The sequence below is a fragment of the Pseudonaja textilis genome, chromosome Z, assembly GCF_049901715.1.
Source record: "Pseudonaja textilis isolate UNSWEBS1 chromosome Z, rPseTex1.2, whole genome shotgun sequence".
Taxonomy (NCBI): Eukaryota; Metazoa; Chordata; class Lepidosauria; order Squamata; family Elapidae; genus Pseudonaja; species Pseudonaja textilis.
This window is the reverse complement of record NC_142008.1, coordinates 8,443,497-8,470,814: the sequence shown is the minus strand read 5'-3', so window position 1 is coordinate 8,470,814 and position 27,318 is coordinate 8,443,497. Positions and strand designations below refer to the sequence as shown.

Here is a 27,318-nt window from a genome sequence, read left to right as displayed (position 1 = left end):
GCATGCAACAAAAGTACCATATCCAGGCATGCAACAAAACTTCCTAACGGCAAGCCCCCCCCCCCGCCATTCCCCCCCCATTTCGCATGGTTAATATGGGCCTTAATTTGGGGGGAGGGGCTTAATTTGATTTTATGCCAATAAAACATGGTGGGGCTTCCTATTGGTGGAGGCCGTATTGTTGCAGAAACACGGTACATGCCAGTTGCCAAGTGGCTGAATTATAATCACATGACCTTAGGTATGCTGCAAGAATCATCAGTATATGGACCAGTTATAAGTCACAGCATGCAATGGCTCCAAGGACATGGTGGCTCAGAGGCTAAGACGCTGAGCTTGTTGATCAGGTCGGCAGTTTAGTGGTTCGAATCCCTAGAGCCACATAACTGAGTGAGCTCCCATTACTTGTCCCAGCTTCTGCCAACCTAGCAGTTCGAAAGCATGTAGAAATGCAAGTAGAAAAATAGGGACCACTTTGGTGGGAAGGTAACAGTGTTCTGTGCGCCTTTGGCATTTAGTCATGCCAGCCACATGACCACGGAGATGTCTTTAGGCAGTGCTGGCTCTTTGGCTTTATAATGGAGATGAGCACTGCCCCCTAGAGCTGGAAACGACTAGCACGACTTACCTTATAACTCACTATTTTCAATGTCATTGTCACTTTGAACAGTTGGTAAATGAATGGTTGTTACATGAGAACTACTAGCAGGGAGAGGTGAATACAGTGGCAATTCAATAAATTACTTTCTACAAGTCTAAGCTCATCAGCCGTTTATGATTGCTACCTTCGGGATATTGATCCATTTCGTCCAGGTTTTTTTCTCCAATCTGATCCTAAGCTGATTGTTTTTTTTGCAATTCTCAATTAGTTTATAGTTGGCTATGTTGGATAGAAGGTGGACCCACAACTTTGGAGGGCACCATGCTGTTTAAATCTGATCTTTTGAGACTGGTGGTGACTCTATAGGATTCAATATATCATTTCTTTCTTCTCATCTGTTACCTGAGGGTTGAATTTAGATATTTCTGCATTCAAAGCCTATTTTCATCTCCTGCACAGCTGGAGAGTTTGCAGCTCACCAGATGTTACTGAGTGACAGCTCTTCACTCGTTTGCTATTAGCCTTGCTGGGGATTGGTGTTGAGAGGCAACTCCCGTTCTCCTCTGCTTTCCTTCTCCTCTCTCCGTCTTGCAAGAACATCACAATGAACCTGGGAAAGAAAAGGAGAAGGAAAGCCATGGGAAATGCTGAGGACAAATGTGGGATACCCTATTGCTCTGATCAAAGTTCAGGTTCAACTATACGCTGCCCGAAATTTTATCTATAGATCTGAGTATTGATCACTTAGAACATTCCTTTGGCTACTGCTCTACCTTGCGCTAGCCAGATTTCTTCATTTTTAAACTTTTTCCATATCTGGCAGTCTATTTTAAATTGCAGACTAGGGTTCAGCCTCTTTTCAGACAGACAGCTTTGTTTTAAGAAGGTATCTTCCTTGTAAAATGTTCTTGTAAAATATGCGTGGTACCTTTTGTTTTTAATGCATTTTTCATCCCTCTTTTCTCTTCTCCTGCCAAAACGCATCAAACACCTGCTAAAAATAAATTCATGGCAATTTGCCCAGCCATGCTAACGATCAGGGTTCTCAGGAGTCTTCTAATGTTGAGAAAATCGGAGGGCATCACAATGCCATCAAGGTCAAGGACCATCCACTGCTTCCCACTAGTGGCAGAAAATGATTTATTTTTATCTCCTTATCTCCAAATTCAGGCTATTCAGCCAATTCATAATTAGGGGTATGGGGGATTGATCTAAAACACAATCTATATCAGTGAGGCATGAGCAGACTTCATTCTGACCAGATTTCTTGAACGGTTTTTTTTTTTTTAAGACTTGAACTGTCTACTTTCACATTTATTTTTATTGCCAGACTTGTATGCTGGCCAAACAAAAAGATTAATTTTTAGCAAAATTAAAAGGGAAAAACTATTTAATAAATGTATTTTGTTCACATCTTTATTTTATTTATTAGACATTTCTTTGTTTGTTTGTTTGTTTGTTTGTTTGTTTTATTATTTACAGGAAGTCCCCAACTTGCAACCATTTGTTTAATAAGTGGATGTGGCACTGAAAAAAGTCACTGATGACTGGTTTTTACATCTGTGACCATTGCAGTATCTCCATGGTCATGTAGTCAAAATTCGAGTGCTTGGCAACTGGCATAAATTTATGACAATTGCGGTATCCCAGAATCAAAATTTGTAATCTTCCCAGCTGGCTCCCAACAAGCAAAGTCAATGGGAGAAGCTAGGTTTGTGTAATGACCACATGATTCACTTAACAATTGCAATGATTCACTTAACAACTGTGGCAAAAACAGTCATAAAATGGGGCAAAACTCACTTAATAATTGTCTTGCTTAGCAACAGAAATGTTGGGCTCAATGACTATTGGTATTGGGTTGTTATACCATCTTTATTACTTTATAAATAACTGATAGCAGTGAGTGTACCTAATGCCCCTTCCTTTTTTTATTTTCTTCATAACAGCAACCCTGTAATGTGGATTGAGCTGAGAGAAAGTGACTGGGCCAAACTCACCAGTTGGTTTTCATACCTAAGGCAGGACTAGAACTCACAGTCCCTTGGTAATTGGCCGGAAGAGCTAAGAATGATGGATATTTGCAGAATCCATGCATTCATCTGGTCTGTAATTTGAAGAATCTGTCTACATGTCATGCCATTTTGCATAAAAAGAAATTTTGAAAATGCAATTACAGTAATTGATAATAAACTAAGTGACACCGATCTTCAAATGATTTGGTGGTCCAGAATGTCCTGCCAATATGTTTTAGTTGCCTATGAATATTCAGATTTTTGCATCTAAATCATTCTAATATTTTAAAGGCCATCAACAGAGAAAACCTCAGCTGCTGATTCATCACAAGCAAGCACTGATTTTTAAAAAATCTCTCCCAAAAAGCAGAGCAGACACACCTGACAACATCTGACTGTAATGAGATACCAGACAAAACCAATGCAGAATAATTCAACCTGAACTGTAACAAACAGCCTCTCTTGTATTCTGAAATATGCTAGAACTTATTTCTCCTTCCTAATTTGTAAACTCCATTCCCACATGGGATGTGAAAAAAATTGCAGAGCAAATACATCTGAAACCAACTGTTTATGAAGGATAATGATATTTTAGTTCTGATGGGATATATGCCATTCAAACTCTAGTATTCTTGTTTTTGTACAAGTTTCACATTTCAGCATTTTTTTTAACCCTTGGATGATGCAACATAGCAGCCTAAATATTTTCTAGCTCCAACTCCTCCTTCTGAAGGAATTCCATTCTCCTCTGAAAATGAAATTTACTGTTGAATTGAATTGAAATCTATATCTATAAAAGTGAAATACCACTCATCATCACAAAATTTCCAGAATCATAAAGCCTACAAACTTGAAATTTGGCATGTATGTTCCTCTTGGCTTCTGGGTGCTCACTAGGAAAGGATTTTTCGAAATGACGGTCACAGCATTAGTATTTCCTATATTATTATTAACACATTCTGATGCTAAGGAGTTCTACTCCACCTCCCCACCTGAAAAGAAATCTGTTCCAGATGCAAAACACAAGCAGAGGAGTTTCAGTTTCACTTTTAGTTTCACAGCACCAAGCAGCTTTAGTAAAAAAAACAGTTGAGCTAAGCCACGCCCAGGCTCCTTGCTGTCTCCTTGCTCACATAGCAAATATTGTTTCAGTTTCCAAACAGCCCTCAAATCTCTCACACACTGACAGGATGCTAGCCAGATGAATACCGATGGATGCTGGTAGGCAGAGGCAGATTTTTTCCCCCCTTATTTTCCACCCCAAAAAACTAAGCCCGACCACATAGTATCGAACTAGTATATATTTTGTTATTCTTTTCAAATTATCTTCTACTAAACAGCTACACTTAAAGCTTGAGATCCATATTATATAATATAATGAGCACTGAACTAGTACAGCTTGGTAACTAGATGTTTTTCAATTTCCCAGTCTAGAGATGGAAAAAAATAACTGCCCCCAAATCATCCACCCAACTCCCTTCTCTCTAAGGGAAGTATAGAACCTGGTCTCTCTGTTTAGTACCACCTTAACACCAAAACCGTTACATCACATTGACTCCCGGGGTGGGATTTAATTTTTTTTACTACCTGTTCTGTGGGCGTGGCTTGGTGGGCGTGGCTTGGTGGGCGTGGCAGGGGGAAGGATACTGCAAAATCCCCATTCCCTCCCCATCCCACGAACCTGCTTTCCAGCTCTGTTCTCCTGTGCAGGGCAACTAAAGAAGACCCAGCCAATCAGCTGGGACTCAGGAGGCAGAGAATAGATGAGGGCGGGGACAGTCAGAAGTGATATTTGCCAGTTCTCCGAACTACTCAAAATTTCCGCTACCAGTTCTCCAGAACTGGTCAGAACCTGCTGAATACCACCTCTGGTTGACTATTGTGATGAGCAGAAATTGGACCAAGTCACCCTGCTTGCTTCTGTGACTAAGAAAAACAACAACAGATCCTCATGTTTCCAGTCCAGCATCCACTCTCAAATAAAATCACGTGTACATATGAATTAAGGTGCCTCTATATAAAACTAGATATGATCCATCTTGCTCAAAACTGACAAGCAGTGGCTCTTCCAGTTTTAATCAGCTCTCCAGCTAGAGGTGTCATATATAAAGCCCAAGACATGAGTTTCAACCCATGAGAATAGAAACACCATAGGAACATCTTGAGCTATCTATCTCCTTGGGACCTTATTGAATGCATGGCATCCCCAGACTTAACTTTTGTATCTGAAAACATCCATGCAGTTTTAAGTTCCTGCTACCTGCAGGTAGTAGCACTGTTGCTGAAGACATGCAGAGGAATTGCATGAGTCCGTATCTGGAGTAGGTTCTTCAGAGAAGAAAGGAGAACCAGGATGCTACTATCTGAAGTACATTCAGCCTGTTGGTGGAGCAGATCTTTATTTGGGGTTTGCCAAATGTCAAGATTCTGCTTCTTCTGAAAACCTCTGAGGAGTTGGGGGCAAGTACTTTGAATTCTCTTAGCCCAGGGTGGAGATAGTTGGTTCTCAGACTCAAAGATTTAGAAGTCAGTTGTGTAAACAGGCAGCTGCAAGTTTGTCCATCATTGACATAGAAAGGCTGTCAGGAAGAAAATCAACTTTCCCTTTTTCCTGTAATATACACAGTGATGTATTCGTTCTAAATGGGAAGTAATTCCGCTGGAATTCATGGAATAAGAGCTGGATTAAAAAATAAATAAAGCAGACCAAAGCTGGTGATACGCCATAAATTCACCCATCAAGCATTAAATGGGGTAATACGCTTGGGAAGAGGACAGAAAGATCATCTTTAACTTTCATTTGCTGGGCCAAAAGCTACAATCCCAAAGGTGGGAAGGTTGAAGACAAAAACCTGGATTTGGTCTAAGTTAAATTCAATAAATTCGAAGCAATGGTTACAACTATTTTCCACATATTTATTTGTGGCCCCTTCTGTCTTACTGAAAAATTATACAGGTAGTCCTCAGCCACCAACAGTTCATTTACAGACTATTGGAAATTACATCAGAATTGAAAAATTATGACCATTTTTCACACATTGCAACATCTTTGTGGTGATGCGATCAAAATTCAGATACTTGGCAACTGACTCATATTTATGTCAGTTGTAGTTTCCAGGGTCATATGATCATCTTTTCTGGCAAGCCAGATTCACTTAACAACTGTTTTATTTAGTTTAACAGTTGCAGTGATTGACTTAATAACTGTGCCAAGATAGAACATAAAACGAGGCAAAATTCACTTAACTGTCTTGCTCGGCAAGAGAAATGTTGGCCTTGATTGTGGTTGTAAGTTGAGGACTAGCTGTAGTTCAGCAAAAGCTTTCTGGCAGGACTGCTGGGTGGTGAGAGGTTATACCTTCACAAACCATGAATGATAGATAGATGTGAGGTTAACATTCAGATACTCATTCCAGAGAGCTTTGACTCAGCAACAGTCTTGTATGCATATTTACAAGGTTAGGGAAGTTTATATCTTGTTTACCAGCCTGGTTTTGAAAAACTAATGTTCCTATGGACAATTCAGAAGAAGAGATGGTAGTCTGGGCAAATATAATAATCTATATCAATGCATGCATTGGAATCTTTTTCTGATGTTCCTTCTCTTTCAGCCTGGGGTTTTTCCTTCCCTCTCTTCCTTCATGAAGTTGTTTTCAGTGCTTAAATCAATCATTAGTCTCTGTTTATTTCGGCAAAGGACATAATTCTTTGGAGAAATATGTCCAGTCCCCAAGGCTATCATAGGAACATGACCTTTGCTACCTGTAAATGTTGTGTAAGATGCCTGCCTTCCTTGACAGCTGGGGTGATAATCCGCGTTGTCTCTCTTCAGTGATAGCTGATAAGTCTGTACAGAAATGTTGGCTGTCTTTTGCTCTCCAGGAGAATGCAAAGGAATGTAAGTTGAGTTCAAAATATTTATTCTAAAAGGGAATGGAGAAATTGTTCCCATCCAATTTGGCAGAAGCTGAAAAAAGCGAAGGGGTAACCTAAAGTAGTCAGATGCCTATTTTTTCAAAATGAAATTACAATTTAAGAAGTCTTAAGATGAAATTATATTTAAAATAGGAAGTTTTTGCAGAAGAGGGAATCAAAACTCACAAAAAAGTAAATGGCTTCTTCCCTTCCCATATATATATATATTTGTTTTCTTAAGTTTTCGCGGGTACTTACATGTATGGCATTCAGCTTTGTTCGGGTATTTTCCCACGTCATTGTAGTTGTGCTTTTATATCTATATATATACATACATACATACATACATACATACACACACACACACATACATTTTTTTAAAAACCATAGATAGAGAGGGTACACAAATGGTTTGTCAAGGGTTCATGTATATGCAGAATATATATGTTCAATAACATATCCAGAAAAAAGGAAATTCTAGCCAGTAAAAGAAAACAACAGTTTCTATAAACATTCGTGACATAATGATAAAACATTGAGAAAAAGAATGATAATTGTAGTTAAAGAAATCTATTATTATAATGAAATCTACTATTATAATGAAGAAAATAGAATAATTTTATTTAAAGGATGTTTTCTCCTGTTCTTTCATAATTAAAAAAAATAACAATTAATAGATTGCACACCCAGGATTTTTATATTCTAGTACATTACAAAGAATGTTTTTAAAGTTACTTTCTACCAACTTTCCTTCTTTTCTCCTCCTTTGGCTTTTCTTGTTAAGTGTTTATTTTAACACATGAACTAGTTATAACAACTCATGTAAAAATAAAAAGTAAGCATTACAACTAAAGAAAATTAATATACTTTAGAAGCCTTTTGAAAAATTTCAATCCGCAATCTTTTTTGCAGTGAATTATTTCGCCACGTTGGGTTCCCGACCTTTGCACACCATTTCTTATTTGTAGGCATATTATTTTTCTTCTTTTTTTAAGATGTTGGCTGATCAAAGTCATGATTTTTTTTCTCTCCAAATGAACCGTGCTTTGGAACTCTGCTAAACCTTAGGTTAACCAAACAGGGGGGAAAAAATCAAAAGGGACAAAATAATCCAAAATTATTTTGATCACTTTATGACCAGAAATTTGTTACTTGGGAGTAGCATTAAAAGACACTAAATATAATTTCTCTACTGAGCCAATATTTCAGTTACTTTTGCCAAGGAAATATTTGTATAAATCATCTGGATATGTGTCCTTGGGATGCCATAGCTGAAAATTTATTATTCTCTTCAATTCCCTATGTCATGGACCGAATTTCACAAGTGTATGAATTTATTCTTCAAAAGGGTTACGTTTCTTCCAAAAGGTGCGATTTATTTTGTTTCTCTAAATACCTAAAATTTGAAAGTCCATTACGGTTGCTATTTTTTTTACCAAGTGCTGATGATGGCAATACAAGCCAAATAAGAATCCTTTAGAAGATGAGATCCTGGTGGAAACAAAGTCACAATTAGACGAATGTCCTGCTATTAATGATCTGCCTTCCTCTCATTCATGATGTATTTCCAGTGTGGCTCTGCAATGCTCAGTCTTGAACAAGAATGTAATCCTTTGAACAGACTACCCTGTCGAATGCTTTGCAAATGCATATGGGATGCGAACTCCTTTTCCTCTTCTTTCATGCGTGATCACCGGAAGAACGTTTGCAGGCAACCAGAATCACATTAAATGGTTGAGTCAGTTGCAGTGGGCTTTATTATTATTATTATTATTTTCCTCTCTCATTCTCTCTCTCTCTCTCACTCCCTCTCTGGCTAGCAAAAGAGGATGGATGAATGGGGTCATGCACCAAGTCCCCTGCAGTTCACCATTATTTTTGGTGAATAAAGGGTGGCTAAGGTTGACTGGAATGTCAGCAAACCTTTCATCCCTCTTCCTTTCAGCTGTCTGTGTTCTTATCCACAAGCCATACAAAGATCCTGGGCTGAGTTTTCACATCCATGGCCAGCTGGCTCCTTCTGCATAATGGGCAAGAGTGGGCATTTGCTTTCTACATTTGCAGAGGGAAAATGCCAGAAGATATTTATCACAATGTGCTCAAGGTAGGATTGGCCTCTCTTTCCCTCTGTTTCTTAAGGAAGGAGTGGGGCCTGCAATCTCCCCATATGGAGGGTTGAGGACATTTAATTTCAACATTATTAGCATGCCACGTAAGGAAGGCCAGAAGGTGGAGCCGTCGCAGGCCAGATGTGAACTGGGATAGGTCAGAACTGGTGAGAAAACACATGTGTCCTTTGTGTGCATGTATGTGCATGCATGTATGCAGTGTGTGTGTGTGTTGATGTGTTTGTGTGTATGTACATATATGCATGCATACATACTCCTGACATTTTGTTTTAATAGATGACCTCAAGTTTTAATAATCAGGGAAAGAGGGAGAAGATCTGTTTCTCCCTACATTCTTCATACCAGGCATAATTTTATATTCTTCTATCTATGGTTTTCTCCTTATTTGCCTTTGCATCTGTTTCCTTAGGAGTTGCTCTTCCTTCCCCTTTCAGCCCTTTGGCTATTGTAGCTGCCAAATGCAGGCCACGTAGACACATAACTTCTTGAAAATATTATTGTTGCTTTGTGGGTTTTTTTAAGGAAAAATCTTGTCTTTTTGCAAATATGGTAGTTACTTCAAAGTGTTTTTCCACTGGGTGGGTGAGCATTTTGTGTGTCTCAGAAATAGAATAAAATAGAATTTTTTATTGGCCAAGTGTGATTGGACACACAAGGAATTTGTCTTGGTGCAAATGCTCTCAGTGTACATAAAAGAAAAGATACATTCATCAAGAATCATCAGGTACAACACTTAATAATAGTCATGGGGTACATTAAACAATCAAATCATACTAGGAAACTGTAAAACCTGTACTAGTTGTAGGTTCATTCTTTGAGGAGGATTTGGGACAGCCTAAGTACTGTGTAATTGCTGGGGTTGTTTATGTTTGTAATACCATGGATATCTCTAATTACATAATTCAACTCCCAGAATTCCCTAGCCTACTGAAAATAAATATGCTGTTGCGGAAATAAATATGCTGTTAATAAGGGTCACAGCATGCTGGCTGGGGGAATTCTGGGAGTTGAAGTCCAGATATTTTAAAGTTGCCAGGGTTAAAAAATATTGCTATTGTATAAAACAACCACTGTGTAGAACTGCAGTCCTTTCAGCTACTCAAGTGATACTTTAGTAGTAAAGTTGGAATATAGGAAATATTTTTCTTACCTTGCAAATATACTGTGGTTATATCCCAGATTATATACTATCTGCAACATGTAGTCTCTGGCATTTATGCATTGTTACCATTTCCACTTCCCAATTCTTCAAGAGCAGTTTGAAGATTATTGGTAATTATCTTCTTTTCTGCCGATCTCTGAATGCTAAACCTTAGACACAAGAATGTCATTTAGTCATTGCTCCATTCTAAGGTGTTACAATTCCCAGAGTAACAAAAATCTTCTTTTCCCTTCAAAAGGAAAATAAAAGAAATGTTTTAACCTTTTTTTAAAAAAAAAAATTCACATCAGATGCTTTTTTTTCTGGTCATATTCAAAAAAAATCTAAGTACTTCCTATGAAGGAGGGTTACAAAGCTACCAAGTCATACTTCCCCTTAAAAAATAAACATTAAGGCCACTGAAATAAGTAGCTGGAAGTTCTTGCAAAGGGAGACGCTGAAGTTCCATTAAAATGAAATATTTTATGTGGGTAGGTAAGTAGGTAGGATAGATAGATTAGACAACCCAGAATGATAACCATGTTTTGGGACAAACTAAAGGGTGAAACTGCAGAAATAACTAGAGTGGGGGAAAGGATGCCTAGGAACAGATTATCTTCACCCTCGGGAAAACGTGAAACAATTCAAAGAGTCAACGTAAGGTTAGAATTAAAGAGAGAGAAAGAATATTCCAGGTATTGCTTACATCCAAGCTCACCTTTCTGCATATTCAGAGAATATAAAGGTTTAAAACAACAACAGCAAGGAACAGAGCTAGTTTCTTGCAAAAACTAATCTGGGTCCTTTTTAGGAACACGATAAATTTATAATAGATGAGTGGAAACAAGAAGCTGGTTTGATAGACATTCAAGATCACCATTCAAGACTTAGTAGTCATTCAAGATTTGACAATCCAGTAGTTATATCTGGTCACTCATTGTAAGAAAGGACACGAGAGCAGTGAAAAGTGACATGATAGCAGTGTCCCAATATCTAAGAGCTTGCCCAAAAGAAGCGGGAGTCAATCTATTCTCCAAAACACCTGAAGGTAGGACAAGAAGCAATGGATGGAAACTAACCAACCAATTCTAACCTTAGAATTAAGGAGAAATTTCCTGACAGTTAGAACAATTAATCAATGGAATAACTTGCCTTCAGAAGCAGTGGGTACTCCAACGCTAGAAATTTTTAAGAAGAGACTGGACAACCATTTGTCTGAAGTGGTATAGGGTTTTCTGCCTGATCAGGGGGTTGGACTAGAAGACCTCCAAGGTCCCTTCCAACTTTGCTATTCTGTTATTTTATACTTAGGTTTCATTAATTTCTTCTTGTAAGAAAAGTACACTAAGCAAAGTCATGTTCAGACTCTCCTACAATGGACGCAGGAAAACTGGGTTATATATAAATGTCCATGTCATTTATTGGAATATGGAAAAATTGGATGCTCCTCTGTAAGACCAAAAAAGTCAGGGATTAATGGATGCTTTCACAGATCAGGAAAAGGAGTGTGTGGATATATGTAGATAGATAGATAGATAGATAGATAGATAGATAGATAGATAGATAGATAGATAGATAGATAGATAGATAGATAGATAGATAGATAGATAGATGATACATAGAGATAGATAGATAGATAGATAGATAGATAGATAGATAGATAGATAGATAGATAGATAGAAAGATAGATAGATAGATAGAGATAACTAAACAGCTGAATAGCTGGGTGGATGGACGGATAGGATAGGATAGGATAGGATAGGATAGGATAGGATAGGATAGGATAGGATAAGGTAGGATAAGGAATTGCAAGACTGGACTGGACTGGAAAATGAATTCCCTCTTGTGAAAAATAAATAAATAATGCAGAAGATCACTTCTTTAGATGTGTTGATGTAATCACAGAATGTCAAGCTTAAGTTAAGAACATTTTTATATTCTGTAGATTTCTTCTCTAATCTCAGGGTTAGCCTACTATAAATTCATCCACTGCAAGGTTTTCTACCTCTCTTGTGCATTCAGGTAGCTCTGTCTCCACATAAACATCATTAGCTGGAAGTACAAGAAAACTATGACAAAGGAAAACATTACATGGGAATTTGGCAGGGTGCAACAGGTGCTTATTTCCTGCCCTTCCTTTCTTTAGCAGTAAGTAAGTGGCTTGTTTATGGGGATTGATACATGGAGTCTGCTGGTTTTAGGCACTCAGAATCCCAGTAATTTGGTGTTGTAATGTTCTCCCAAAGCCCTTCTGTCTAGAAACTCTGAGGGTATCCAAAACTGAGAACCACTTACTTGTGTTCAAAGATGTCTTCAGGCCTCTTCAGCAAATCTCTTAAGGAACATAGATGTTAAATTTGCAGAAGAGGAAGGCTGAAGCAGAAAATATAGTTTGCATTTCGTTTGGTTTTCATTTGGTTATTTTTCACATGTTGGATAACTTACAACTACAGATATTATGTTAATCAACCGAAGCACAATGCACGGGAAAGGAATAAACTGAATTCCAGCTGAAACAGGCAGTGCTATGTGTAATCGTATACAGGTAATCCTCAACTTAGGATCACAACTGAGTGCAAAATTTCTGTTGTTAAGTGAGAGTGAATTTTGTTAAGTGGATTTTGCCATGTTGTTTGACCTTTCTTGCCTCAGCTGTTAAGTGAATCACTGCAATTGAAAATGTAGTAACTCGGTTATTAAGTGAATTTAGCTTCCCCATTGACTTTGCCTGTCAGAAGATCTCAAAAGGGGATCACTTGACCCCAGGGCAGAATAATTGTCATAAGTGTGAGCCAGTTGCCAAGCATCTGAATTTTGATCACATGATCATGGGGATGCTGGAAAGGTTGTAACTGTGGAAAACAATCCTAAGTCACTTTTTTCAGTGATTTTGTAACTTTGAACAGCCAGTAAATGAACTGTTGTAAGTCGAGGACTACCTATACCTAAAGAACCCTTCCTTCCTTCCTTCCTTCCTTCCTTCCTTCCTTCCTTCCTGTTCAAATGTAAATAGTACATTAACAGTATAACTTTTATGTTATCAGCTATTAAAATACAGCAGCATAACTAGTCAAAGTTAATCAACTTCACATCCCATTGACTTCAGTGTGAAGCCTAATTTGCCTCATGTTCAATCACTGGAACCGAAACTCCATTCACTGTAGCTGGATAGCACCAATCAATCTCATTTTATTCTAATCAATAATCTGATCAGATAACCTCATTTCGTTCTTGGAAATGATAGAAGTGTCTTATACATTGTCAGCCGAGGCCATGGGTCACCCTAAGAAACCATTTATAGCTGTTACTGCAGAATCTACCCTTGATAAGGACACACCATTATTGTTCCTTATTGTCCCTATACTGAAGAAGGCCCCATAAAGACTGGGAAGAGAGATAGGATCATGGGTGGAGCTTTCTATGGTGTTCAGTTGATTTAGTTGGATGGAATCCACTCCATAAAGGAAAAAACCATAATATGTAATTATGAGGTATGGTGTTTTTTTTTTTAAAGAATTGAACAGCTACTGTGAAGGTAGAGGATTGAAGTCAAAAACTTGGATGGAATTCTCACACCAAGATTTTTTGTATTATTGAGCACATATTAACTATTACTCTTCAAAATATACAAACTGGAATATTTGTTGGCAACTTCTAAATAATCTCAAAGAGGAGAAAGTAGTGTAGTGTAGTGCAATGATATCTTTTGTTACAGAATGAAAACCACAACTTTCTTACTATGAACAGTTCTAGTTTCTTTAAACTAGCAACTTCTTGAATGCAGAATTTTGTATTATTGGAATACGCTTAGCTTCCAATCAAAACCAAAATAGTCTTCTTATGCCAACTTAAATGACTTTTCATATAAATGTTTCACTATCTGTTGCTCCCCAAATCTTACCTGGAAATTTGAAAGACTTTCCTGTTGCCAACTGATCATATATATTTGACAATGCCAGTAATTAAACTTATTTGCCCACTTGATTGCAAAGAAACAATTCTTCGTTAATGTGTTACATCTTTACTTACTGGATAGTAGATACCATATAGTAGAAGCCAGTAGAATTTATCTCTGAAATATCAGGGTTGAGTCTGGGCTGAGAATGTAAGTTAACTTTTATTTTACTTGGTTGGATCATGGATCATATGAAAAGAACACCTTTTATATAAGTACTACATGCTACCAAAAAAAATCAAACACAAATTTAAAAGTGTGAAGCACACGTCAGTAGGATATTGACACTGGTTCAACTTTGTTTTTGAGCATGAGTCATTGTATGGTATGGTGCCAGTCGTTAGGGTAGAGATTCCTTTTTCTACAAAGTCTTCATTTTATGGCTAACAATAATTGAATTTTATGCTAACAAGATTATTGCTTCTTACCAAAAATTCAGCTGCTCAAATGTTGCATCCAAAATTAAGAAATAGTTGGTCTTCTACTTCTTCCTAGGTTTGCCAACTTCTTATTGCAGATAGTACCTATTAAAAACAAAGGATGGCCAATATTATATTAAATAATGATATCAGATTACATAATCTTATATATCATATTTATCATAAAATTCAGTGTAATTGCTATTACATGAAGCCCAGATTTAAATACCATATGTTTTGCCTGTATCTTCAGTATTAACGTTATTCGTGTAATTTTTCTGCAATACTGAAAACAGTCAAAAAAGTTTCAGCTCTAAAACTGATGATTGATTTATATCAGGCGAGACAAACTTTGCCCCAGAAACTCAAAGCCAAGGACTGGCTTATTTTTACTTTCAGGAAGATGTTTAATTCCAGTTCTTAGAACATCAGCATTTGTTACTGGAAATGACATGATGCAGGTTACAGAAGAAATGCTAAAGTATCTGCCTTTACTTGGATCATATTTCTTAATCAACAGAACAATAACAGGCTTTTTAAGGTGAACCCCCTATCCCATTATCCTTGTGTGTATAGCTGGGCCTGTGGTTTTATTTTGAAAATTGTACATGAAAATTAAAAATGCCAGACTAAAACAGGTCAAAACATTTCTTGTCCAATGTCAATAATTGATATATTTTGAATCTCCAAGAATCTATTTTACTGGACTGGAAAAGAGATATTACCAGTAACTTTTTCTGATCATAACCTAGTGATTTATATTCTTAAGAAGAAATCTAGAGAATATAGATGGAGAATAAATGAAACCTTCCTTGTTAGACTATGAACCAATGGTAAAGGTTTATAAAGGGCAAAGAAATGATTAAAAAAAAATTAAATTTCTGAAGTGTAACAATTAAGGTTTTAAACTTTGCATTTGTGTAATGTGTATGTATGGGAGGTGATCTGGTTGGTGTGCAAAGTTTTTCTTTCTCTTTTGATTTTAATTAAGGAAGCCCAGGTGGTAACTCAACATAGCAAACATATTTTCCTAACCTTTATTGTACCTCATTAGAATTCTCTCTTTTAAAAGGATTTCTAATTATATTGTCTAATAAAACTAAACCTTAGAGATCATTTGCATATTATATGAAGAAATCTCATACAATAAACTCACAGTGGATTCAATTAACATAATAGCTAATTATATATCCCATCAGCCTTTTGAGTGGTTCAGCATTCATGTTTCTCCTGCACTAGCCTAAAGCAAATGGGGGAGTGTGTGAACAATTGAGTTTTCATTTTTAAATACTGACCCTTAATAAATGTTGAAAATTGGAATATTGTTCCCAATGACAAAGCTCGTGATTTTTTTTTCTGCATGGAAGAGTCCAAAGAGATGCATACATCTATTCATTTCTGTATGGATCTACTTCTAGTTGTGCATATTTATGGATGATTGTAGAGATATACACACACAAGCAGGCATAAAACAGATATAGTGAAACTTGAGAAAATTCTAATATGGAAAGTAGTGTTCAGAAATATTAGATTGGCTATCTGGGTTTTGGAAGCTTTCCATCTGTACCAGTTATGTTTTTATTTATCTTTCCACATCCCAATTGTATTCTTGGCGAGTTGAATTTTCTATCAAAGCAGAAATTTACAATGAAATTAGCAGAGACATAGTAATGAACTGGATCATGAGCTTCCATGTAATTGTCTGTTATGAAGGTGTCATTGTTGCTTGTAATGAATTTTCCATCCTGGGGCTTAAAATTGGCTAAAATATCTTGGAGTTGTGGTGTGTCTCTATTCTTCCTCACGTGAAGGTGCGTTGTTATTAACTTTCCCCCCCCTCTTCTTTTAGATTTTGCGATCTTGGAAAGACTATCTGAGCGCCTGGTTTGAGAGTCTTTTTTCTTTTTTAACCCCTTCGGCATGCTCTGAAATATTTGGCAACACAAGTGATTCCCTTGAAAATGTTTAGGCTTAATCCACTCCGCTGCTAACATCGTTTCCACATGCGACAAACAAACATCGAGCTAGAGAAATGGAGGGGGTTTTGTTTTGGTGTTTTTTTTTCATGGGGTGGGTGTTGTTCCATGTTGCTCTGTTGTGGTTGTTTGAAATGATGGCGAAATTTGATGCAGAATAAGATGCCTTTCTTTCTTTTGAATGACGGCTGACTTGTTATTCATATTTTAATGAGGTTACAATCTCTGAGGCAGCTTTTTCAGGGCGGAGGCCCCACATCTCCAGGGTGATTACAATAGGAGCTGTCTATTGACAAGTACCATTCAGAATCTTTAGGGCTTTCATAGAATTGCTTTTGGTTTCTGCCCCTTGTCCAATTCCCCCCCACCCACCCCATTTTATTATTAAAGCAATTTTGAAGTATACTTAACTTTGGGAGGGGTGGTTTTGCACGGGTGGTTATTTGATATATCTTTCTCAAAACTCTATGCAAGTGGAAATATAAATTGTGGTAACCCCCTTAACTCGGGAACCAAGAAAATTATACAAAAGCAAGAATGCTATTGCCTGTCTTGAATTGGTATAAGAACCTCATCTATTAAAGTGTGTATGAATTTTGGTGAGGGTATAATTTGGCCTGCTGCATCTCCTTGTACGCAAAACTCTGCTAACAGAGACTTTACTTTTCTTAGCAGTTTTGTAAAACAAGAAAACCCTCTGTATGTCTTGTGTTAAATTTAGTTATGGGAGAAGAGAAGAAATATTGGGACTTTATTTGTTGTAGCTACTTTGTTAAGTATAAAAATAGGTTATTGAAAATGGCCATGAAAGCAAGCAAGTCCCTCAGAAATATATTGGGGTGTGCAGTGTATACCTCTTCTTTCTACATGCCTGCATAAATTATTCTGTACATATTTTATATCTGTATAGGATCATTACCACCAAACTTTCTTTTGGAGTAGGAACTTTCTGTGTACATGTCAGACATGACACACTAAATCATTCACTGTTTCTTGAAGACTTCGTATATTCAGAAACAGAGGCTAATACCTGCTTATTTTAAAGCAATACAAAGATTTTTAGGCTCAGATTGAAGTCTAGCCTTATATTCTGCTTATCTTAATATATATCCAATTGTATGCTTTAAGCCTAAAGCAATTCTCAAATGTTTTTTGTACTTTTTCTTTATGTTTGATACCTCACCACCTTTCATTTGGTTGGAGATCTCTCTCTCTCTCTCTGTGTCTCCAAAATATCTTCCTACTCCTCCCCCAAATCTTAGCTAAATACCTAGTCTGCTTTTTCAGAAAACATTGCAGATCTTTTTTGTTTAAAATAGTCTGAAAAACAGCAGAATTTGAAATATGAAGCTATTCTGTTTAACAAGCCTCATCCTTCTATTTTAATTACCTATGGTTAGTACAAGTTCAATACTAGCAGGTCTACTTAGAAGTAGATCTTGTGTGCTTTACTCACCATCAATATAAAGGAAGATATATTTAAGCATTGCAATAAATGGGCCTAAATATTATTAACCTTATTTATTTGCAGCAAAGACATTTAAGACCTTCATAGCTAAAGAACACCCAAGTATACTGTAGATGCAGCCTAGACGAAACTTCCTAAACTTTCACTCTCACTACATTATTGTAGTAGATGCCTTTTAAGTCAAATCATTCATCTCAATGAGTTCAAGACAAACTTTGTAAAATAAAGAAGTGTTATCTGTTTAACTCATGAAGTATCACAAATTAAAAAAAGGCAAGGCTCTCTCTGCTTTTGTTTCAACTGGGTGGAAATGTTTTATGTGGAAAAAAAATAAGCATTGAAATTAGCAAGTTCTTCCAAATAATATCAGAGTACCTAGCTTTGCAATGCCTACTCCTAAAGGTAGAGAAAAGTTGTGCCAGGCTATACATTTCATCTAACGTTTTTGGAAACATGCTATGCAGTGTCTATATTATAGGGGAGGGATTTATTTTTTGAGATTTGAGAATGTGCATACACACACACACACACACACACACACACACACACACAAATATGTTCGTGTGCATGTCTGTGTTCATTTTTTAATTTATGATTTAGCCTTCAATACAGCACATGAAATCTATTTCTAAAACAAAAAAGAAGAAAGAAGAAAGGAAGGATGGAAACATGGAAGGGACGTTTCCTACTAGCCATTTTCTTTTCTTTTTGTAATGTTGAGCTTTTCTGGTTCTTTCCTATTTCCATAAGTCTTAGGTTTCTAACTAGAAGGTAGGACAAGGTGAAAGGAGGGAAGTTTATTGTAAAAAAAAAAAGGCCTACTTCAAGAGATGGGGGTCAGAGAGAAGGGACTCTAAGCTTTAATTTTAATTCTCCTGCCTTTATTTCCCTGATTTGTGACCAGATGGTAGTGAAGGAAAGGACACCCTTTGTGTAAATGGAGCACACATATGAAAGTCCCTTCTGTAATGTAATCGTTGAGACCGGAAGGGTTCATACTGCGTGTGAAAAGAGACAATAGGGATGGGATATATCAACACTGAAGAAATCGAGTTCATTTGTGATTCAGGTTCTTTGACTCTGGTTGTCATGATAACTTCCTCCTTTGATCAGCAGAGGGTGAAGAGGGGAAATCTTCTAAAGGCCCAAAGATGCAGATCTGCTGTTTACTGTGCACTTGGCTTCAATTCATGCCCTCTTCCGGAAGAAGCTCCAGAGATGGGCTCATCGTGCACCTTGACCTGTCTAGACGGGAGAGAAGTTTTTTTTGTCTCTGTTACCAAGAGCAAGGGGTGCTCTTTGACCCTTGTAGCATTGACTGCTGAGACCCTCGCTAAGTACGTAGGTACTGTGTGTCTAAATGTGGTCCCCTGAATTCTTGCTTAATTCTGAAGGAATAGGAAAAGACGAAGACATGGACCAGCTGTTTGAAAAGAAAGCCTGAAATAGTAGATTCTGGGAGAAGTACAGTTTTGTAAGTGATTATTTTCTTTGCCCAAACCCTTGGGAGGAATTAAACAGCTGCAAGTGACTTGACGAACAGCAAGTCAGACTAACTGAAGGATGGATGTGTGTGTGGATGTGTGTGTGTGTGTGTGTGTGTGTGTGTGTGTGTGGTGTGTGTTGGAGGATAGGATGTTTGGAAACTTTGCTTTGGTAAGAGAAACCAAGCACATTCTAACAAGGAATCTATTAAGACTTCACTGAGACTTGAAAAACAAAGTTTCTCTCTTTATAGGTTGAGTTTTGAACATAAAATATACCACATAATTAAAAAAAAAACCATCTTGCATTTAAAATCAGTTTACAATGGCATGTATATTTTCAGGCTAAAAAGAATATTTTATTAGCACTTTAAATGTTTAATTATTTCCAGACTCATCCTAGATTTAGCTGACATTTTTAATTATATATGTAATACGATATCAGACAATAATTATGTAGATACGGAGATCTGGAGGCATTGTTCTGTACTGTCAATCCGGGTTAAGGATTCTGTGTTTATATACGCCTGCAGGATTTTGCTTTGGTAAAATCTGAAAAATGTATGTTTCTGTAAATCTTTTTCTTTAGATTCCTTTTGCAAAGTCAGAGACCTTCTTAACAGACATTTTGGAAAATATATGCGATCGGATGAATGATTACAAACTTGAGGATGATCCTGTAACTAAGAAAAAGATATTCAAGAGATATGCTCCGAGGAAGGATGAGGAAATATATCCAATATATAAACAATATTTCTTTTATTCTGATGCTTATAAACCCTTGAAATATGCGGTAAGACAACAGAATAAACTAATGACTTTGGGGGATGAAATTTTTTCACCCTCACCCTTGTGATACTGTAGATTAATTTGCTTCCTGAATCTACATTTAAGGCTTTTATAGTATTGGGGTATTTTTCAGGCCCTGAGTTAATTTGTCTTAAATAATAATAAATGGGACAGGGTGGGTTAAAGCAAGAGAAACACTATGGCATATAGATCTCAATATTCTATGAATAATGCCATTCTATTTTCCCTTTGGGATATCAAATATTTAAGTTGAAATCATTTTAAAATAATTAATAATTAAAACAATTCAGATTTAAAGATTGCTAATTCAAATACTGATAGTTATTAAAGTGGTGGAGAGTTTAGTTATTGTTTTTTTCTGCCCACTTTTCTTTCTTTGGACTTTGTTGAGAGAGCCAGAATGGAGATCTAGAGCAAAGTGACACAAGAGTGTCATTCTTGAGCTGGCCTATACCTGAAACATCAACAAATGCTCATGAAAATAATATTTTCATCAAAGGCCTGTGAAAAAAAGAAAGAAATCTGGAAATATATTTGCCTGCTCTTCCAAAATTAGACTTGTGGAAAAGAAAGGAAGTCTTGTTCTTTTAGAAGGGTTTACTTCAAGATTCTAATAGGTCTGAAGCTCTTGTAGGGTATTTTAATGCCAGTTACATTCCTTGCCAAGAAAAGTTGCTTCCTTTAACCAAATTAACAACTGATCTTCAATGGTTACCACAATGATCAAATAAATAATTTGGGCAAAGCATTTCCTGCAGGAATCTCATCAACTACTGATTTTGTTTTTTGTTTGATTCTAAAACCAAGAAGGTTATTTTAGGATCCTACAAACTGTTTCATAAAATTCTAAATAAATGTAAGGAGAGCATGTAAAAATATTTGAAATTTCATTTTTTCGAAGACAATTTTTGTATTACAAAATCCGTAGAGACTTATTTCATGTGCTGAAGCAGTATTTAATTAAGAATGCACATCACGTATGAGATTTGAACCTAAGAACTGGATTCTTGGGGGTGGGGTGGGGGGATAATTTTATGGTAAGAATTGGGTTCTTTTGTGATAAAAGTTGGTTTCCTGGTTATTTTTAAGGGCATCATATAGAATGTTTCCCCCTTGCTGGGATTCTCTGTAGATTTGGGGGAAAGGAGCTTACAGTCAATGCTTAATTAAGGCCAAGAGACCAAATAAAGTTTTATTGGGAGGAGCCCCAATGCTGACTAAGTCAGAAATAAAACTTACATTATACAAAGTCATTGATGCTTTCTTCATTTTGAAAAATAAGTTATTATTTGGTGATATAGTGAAATAGTTTCTTTCCCCATATGCACATACTGTATATGTTTTATCCATCCGTCCATTTCAAAGCACTAGCATCAATCCCTAGAACCGTTTCAACCAACTGTTTCACAAAATGAATAACCTGTATTAAGCGGAATCATTCATCATCCGCTTTCAATAGATAGAATTTGAATGAGCCTTAATGAAATCTCAATATATTGTTAATGCTGTATACTGTTACAGGACAACCGATCAGGCAGGCACGCTGCCTCGGCAAAAGAACAACCACCCCAAATTGTCTCTCTTGACAAGATACCCTTTGGTTGCTCTGTGTAGATGGCCTTGTTTAGTTCTTTGCTGCTGTTTTTCCTCTTTACAGTGTGAAACTATCATAGAACAGTATGAAGATGAAATATTCTCAGTTATCACTCGGGAGTCACACTCTCTTGCTGACAAGCTGTGCATTGAAAAATCAGGTACTGTGTCTGATGTAACATGTGCTTCTTTCTCAACAGCAGTTGTCCCTCCACCCTTCTCCCTCCCCATCCCCCCAATCCATGTTGTATTGCTGGGATGCAGCAAAAACACTTTGGAAAGTAACATTTTCAAGATTGAAGGTGCATGGGCATTGCCCTGCCAAGGAAAGTTGGTTAAAGAAAGAAGAAATATATTTGCCTATTCATCCAAAGGAAAACAAATCCAAAACAAGATTTGTTCTCTTTTGGGTATATAGGTAAATATATATCTTTTAGAACGGTTTACTTCAGGGTCTGGAGTTCCAGTAGAGTATTTTAATGTTGGCTAAATTCCCTTCCTAAAAAAGTTGGTTCCTTTAACTAAATTAACATCTGATTTTCAACTATTATGAAGACTAATAAAATAAAAATAAAAATAGAATTTAAGCAATGACATCCCTGCAAGAATCTCTTCATCTATTCATTTTGGCTTCAGTTTCACGTAGTTGATTCTAAAAACCAAGAAGTTTTAGGACTATCCAATCTCTTGTGTCAAATTCTAAATAAATATAAACATAAATGCTATGGATAGTTACTTGTATAAGACCACAAAATTAGCTGGATCTTAGCAGGAAATATATGTAGGATGAAGTTGCTAAACCATCACATCTGAATAACCAGATTGTAAAAATAGGTGACTGGATGTTTTCTAAAAAAACTGATACAGATAAATAATAAGATCTAATGTTAACACTAGTTAATAGGGCCAATTAGTGGTTAATAGAAGAATTCATAAGACTATGGGGGAGGAATTAATAATTACATGGTCTAAAAATTTGTAATTGTTAAAAAATCTATTGCAAATAAAAGATAAATTATTTAAATTTCATCTATCACTCGGTCACAATATAATTGCTGTTCTAAATATAGTAGAAATAAATTATCCCACATGGTCACTTTTGAAACTCATGTACAGTTTGCCTTTTCCTTCTGAAGTTTTCAAGCAATGTGAAAGTAAAGAGAAAAAGATAGAAATAAGCAAGAAGAAAGAGAAATATAGTATGAGTTAATTTCCTCCAGCATGTTAACCTCATTTTGAAATTGGCCTTTGTTTTAAGGCACCTTTTCTCCAATCTATATATTTTTCAGTTTCTTCTTTCTTCTTCTTCTACTTGACAAAGTAAGGTGTGATATATTGGTTTCTTAGGATGCATTGTATGCACACTTATTCAGGTGGTAACCTTAAATAAATAGAATTCATTTAAAAATAAATAAATGTGATAGAATCAAGCTGAGTCTGGTTAATAGTGAAAATAATGGGTCTTTTGGTCAGGTCAGTATCTGTCTGCCTGCCTGCCTACCTATATGTCTATCTTCTATCTGACTATAAATCATAACTTCAAGACAACTGCAGTATTCTCATTTTGATAGTGTGGCTCTCTGCAATTTAATAGTGTTTGAGAAGTTGGTGACCTTTGATCAGAAGCTATGGGACTTATTTCCCTCTAATAATATTTAGAGTTGTGAAGCTAGATTGCTCCTCTAAGCCAGTTTATATAATCTAACTCTAAAGTGTGTTTAGGATTGTGACAAAATTCTGCAATGACTAGAAAGAAGGGTGAGAAAGGCTATCAGACCAACCAAAGCCATAAACACTTCTCCTTGAAGAACTGAATAGAAATATTGAGGAGGAGGAGATTGTCATGGTAGTTTGCTATTAATGCCTACATAGGTTATTTACAAGAAACAAGAAAAACAAATGACAGGAAAGATCAGCACTTGAGTCTGACCCTGTAAAATCTCACAGGATTATAAATATGGCTGACATGCTAAAGTGAAAACTCAGAAAAGTAAAGTAAACAACCATACATTCTTCCTATTGCTTCAGTAGGTAGAGAGTTTTAAAAGATCCTCTTCCAAATGCTGAAACACAGGGTTTTCAAAAAGAAAAGAAAAAGGGGGAACATACTTATTCCAATCCTACTCTTATAAAAATGTTCAGCTTTAGCAAAGCAAGCATGTGTGTTTCCTAGCTGATGTCTGTCTCAAGACTAGCAGAAAAATCACATTTTCCAGAAATTGCCCCATAAATGTAGAAAACAAAAGAGCCTAACAAAATGTAAGGAAACCCTGTGGGTGTTGAATGTGTCCAACTCATTTCCCATCTGTACAAATCATATTATAGCTTTGATTATAAGCTTCTTCAATGCTATTAGTTATTTCCACCAGCTTATGGAATGCAGTGGACATATATAACATACCAATATGAAATTTCTGTGGGAAAAATATGACTTAGTTGAAATAGATAATTGTGTCAGTATGCATTTCTCTGCAACCCAAAAGGTAAACATTTCTGTGTGAAATGTTTTACAAGACACACTTTAGCGACTGACATATTTGTGCTAGTGTACAAGAAAGATGCCTTGCAAAGCATTTACTGATTTATGTACCTCTTTCATCAGAGGAGGGGGAAACGCACAGCCTCACTACCTTATTAAAAGCAATATATGATAAATCCTCTATGAATTTAATTCCTTATCCTATAATCTGTCAAACTGAGGTAACCTTTAGAAAAATATGTTTCTTCCATGTTTACATGATGATTGCATCTGGTGTTTCATTAAAAAAGCCAAAAACTCCTTCACAAGCTATGTTAAAAAGATGAAGGTTGTTTTTTGTGTTTTGGGTTTTTTTTTAATACAGACAACCATGGATCAGTTATCTGTCAAAAGATTTCTTTGATCTCACTTAAAATCTCTATATTCCTCTTTCTACCAGGAAGGAATCAAAAGAGCAAAAACTGCCTTTATCTATTCTTTTTCACAGTTCTTACGAAGATATTTTTTCCTCCACTTAAAGGAATTGTTTCTCAAGTTAATAGACATTGTAGTCATTAGCTGGAAACTAAGATTTGCTGTAGGATCACTGACATTCATATAAATGATAACTCAGAATTTATTTTTGTGCCAGTGAAATCTACCTAAAGAAAATTGGAGGGACATTAGTATTTTGTAATTATGCTGTTTACAAGCAATAGGATTGAGACATTGGTCAAGAATGTAGTATTCTTGGATTGGTATCAGTTCATTTGTTTCTACAACATAATAGACTGCCTTTATGTCCATCTGTCTCCAACCCATGATTATCATTAAGGTAATATAGAGGTTTCCATTATACTAATCGGCTTCACGTGCTCATAATTCTGAAAAAATAATCTCTTTGGCTGAAATTTTTCATTCTCATCCCAAAGGTGAATTTATTTATATATGTAGAAAGCTTAAGCAGAAGCCATTCATGCATTTTTAAATTTCACAAGGGTAGAAAAACGCTTCTATTTTTCTATAAAAACCTGATGTTTTTGCTTCCATTTTACTTGCTCAGTTTGGCACATCTATTATTGCTCCGAAAGTACCGCTTTCAAATTTCAGTGTTTTCTAGACAACTTGCTAAGACTATCCTTCGGAATGGGTTGCCAGCCCAAGACAGGACAACTGAGTCCTACACAATGCAACTCAGTGTTAATATACAAATGATGCTAACATTTTCACTGTATTCTAATAACATTCTCTGGGATTTGAAGATAAAGATGTACTCTCCGCTGATCTATTTTTAATGAGCCTTTACAGTTTCATAATTATCTTTTCTTCTCCCTCCTGCCCATAAATTTCTAGTAAATACAGAGTTTTATTAATCTTCCCCTATGATGGTTGTGTAAATTCAAACTTTCTAGGAATAAATGCAGCAGTCATCTGAGGACAATCTCTTTCCAATAGCCCTTTTAATTTTTTTCTTTGATGTCATTTTGTAACTCTGATTTTAGCTTTTTATTTATATCTCTGAGCTCTTTAAAAGAACACATAAGAAAAACCCAAGTATGTCACAATAGGGGGAAAACTGTTTATTCTGTTTTTCTAAGGTATCTGGAATATATTTCTGTCACCAAATAGTGAATCAGTTCAAGCTCAGGCTATTTATGTTATCAGAGATTAGATGCCAGTATTAACTCTGTTGATTCAGAAATAAGCAGCACAAAAAGGGGATTTATTTCCCAATAATTTGGTTAAAGACTGGGCTGTGATTTTAGATAAATGGGCAGGAATCTTCTACAAAAAGCATTTAATATTTTTACACCAAAGTTCTTTGTTTATTAAATTAAAACAGCTTCTACAAAGCAAAATACTGAAAGGAAAATTGTATAAGAAAATCGTATAAATTTATAAAGAAAGAGCACAATCACATTAAATAGCGATTCAATCATCATATATTTGCTCATTGTCTTAATGCCAGCAATTTGCCCAAAATATGGACTTTTAGATACTGTTCACTTCAAAAAAATTTTTTTATCTTAACATACTTATAATTATGTGTAAAGTTGTATTTAAAAATCTGGTTGCTCTGTTTTAAAATACTATGCCTAATCAATGAATACATTGGACCAACCTTAAAATGAAAAAACAAACAAACCCCAAACCCTACTATATTATTAAAAACTCATCAATAACTCTCTGTTTCAAAATGTGCATCGGGATATGACTTACGATTTTTGAACAATGGTGAATAATCTATTTCACTATCATGATCAGGGATATCTGAAACTTGAATAAATATAAATATAGAATTGTGAGATAATCTAATTGTTTGATCTTCCATTAGTATCTAATTTTGCCCTCTCTTGATAGGTCTTTGTCAAGAAGATGAGACGCATAGTGAACTCTAAAAGGCAACAAACTTATTATTATTGTTGTTGTTATTATTATTATCAACATCTGGATGAAGAATATAAATTAAAATAATTCTATTCTTTACCTTCCATTAATCTTCATAACAAACCTTCATATAGACTGCTAAATTAACATGCCTGTTTGTCTTGTCTATTTCGGATATTGGACTGAGTTAGTGGGGAAAAGCCTGCAGCTTATAAAGCTGCTGTGTCAGTTGTACTCAAAACCCTGCACTTTTCATAGAAGAAACTGTTAATTATGGGTAAAATTGCCGTTTCAAATCTATGTGAGTTGTACTTTTCCAAAACCTGCTGATTTATTTTCTGTAGCTTTAGATCAATGCTAGGGCAGTTTTCTAAGCCAGAATGGGACAATTCACTGAAGCCAACTCTTTACGGCCAATTCACCATGGCCAACTCACCACAGATAACTCACTGAGAGACAACTTGGCATGGCCAACTCACCACAGGGCAATTTGCTGTGGGACAATTCAACAATTCAATTTAATTAATTGAAATGGTTGTTTGGGGAAAAATTAATTTTTATTATTCACATTTCATTTTGTCCCTCCTTTGGTATCCTTTCTTTTATTATTCTATTGCTTTTTCCAGTTTAGTGTAACACTTGTCCCACGGCGAGCTGCTCATGGCAAGTTGTTATAGAAAAATTGATGTGCCTTATATAAAATTGTTTTACTTAGGAGCAAAGGGTCCTCATCAGGTTTTATTACATCCTGGATTTGGGAAGAGAATGGGTAATGAAAATGGAGTAATTGGCCTGATTGGCTGATCTAACTGGACAATTCAACCAGTTCATATGGTATCTTCTTATGCTTTATGATTTTTTTGAAAAAAAACATTTTGTAAGTAGGCAGCTTAGATAGGGAAACAGGATTCTAGCGCCAATAAACCATGTCTGATAGTTTGATTGGAAGGTATTACTAACTCAGGA

At 36.0% G+C, this 27,318-nt stretch overlaps 1 protein-coding gene across 3 annotated transcripts in view; it reads left to right on the top strand.

The window, feature by feature from the left end:
* CNPY1 (canopy FGF signaling regulator 1) overlaps window positions 1–26,682 on the top strand; it is a 71,484-nt gene extending 44,802 nt beyond the window's left edge. For all 3 annotated transcript variants that reach the window (XM_087916907.1, XM_087916906.1, XM_026718323.2), the window contains 3 exons: window positions 19,693–19,896; window positions 21,571–21,667; window positions 26,326–26,682. In XM_087916907.1, the coding sequence (XP_087773033.1) occupies window positions 19,693–19,896; window positions 21,571–21,667; window positions 26,326–26,363 (339 nt within the window). In that variant the 3' untranslated portion in view covers window positions 26,364–26,682. The remainder of the gene's footprint in view (window positions 1–19,692; window positions 19,897–21,570; window positions 21,668–26,325) is intronic.
* Window positions 26,683–27,318: the final 636 nt, after the last annotated feature.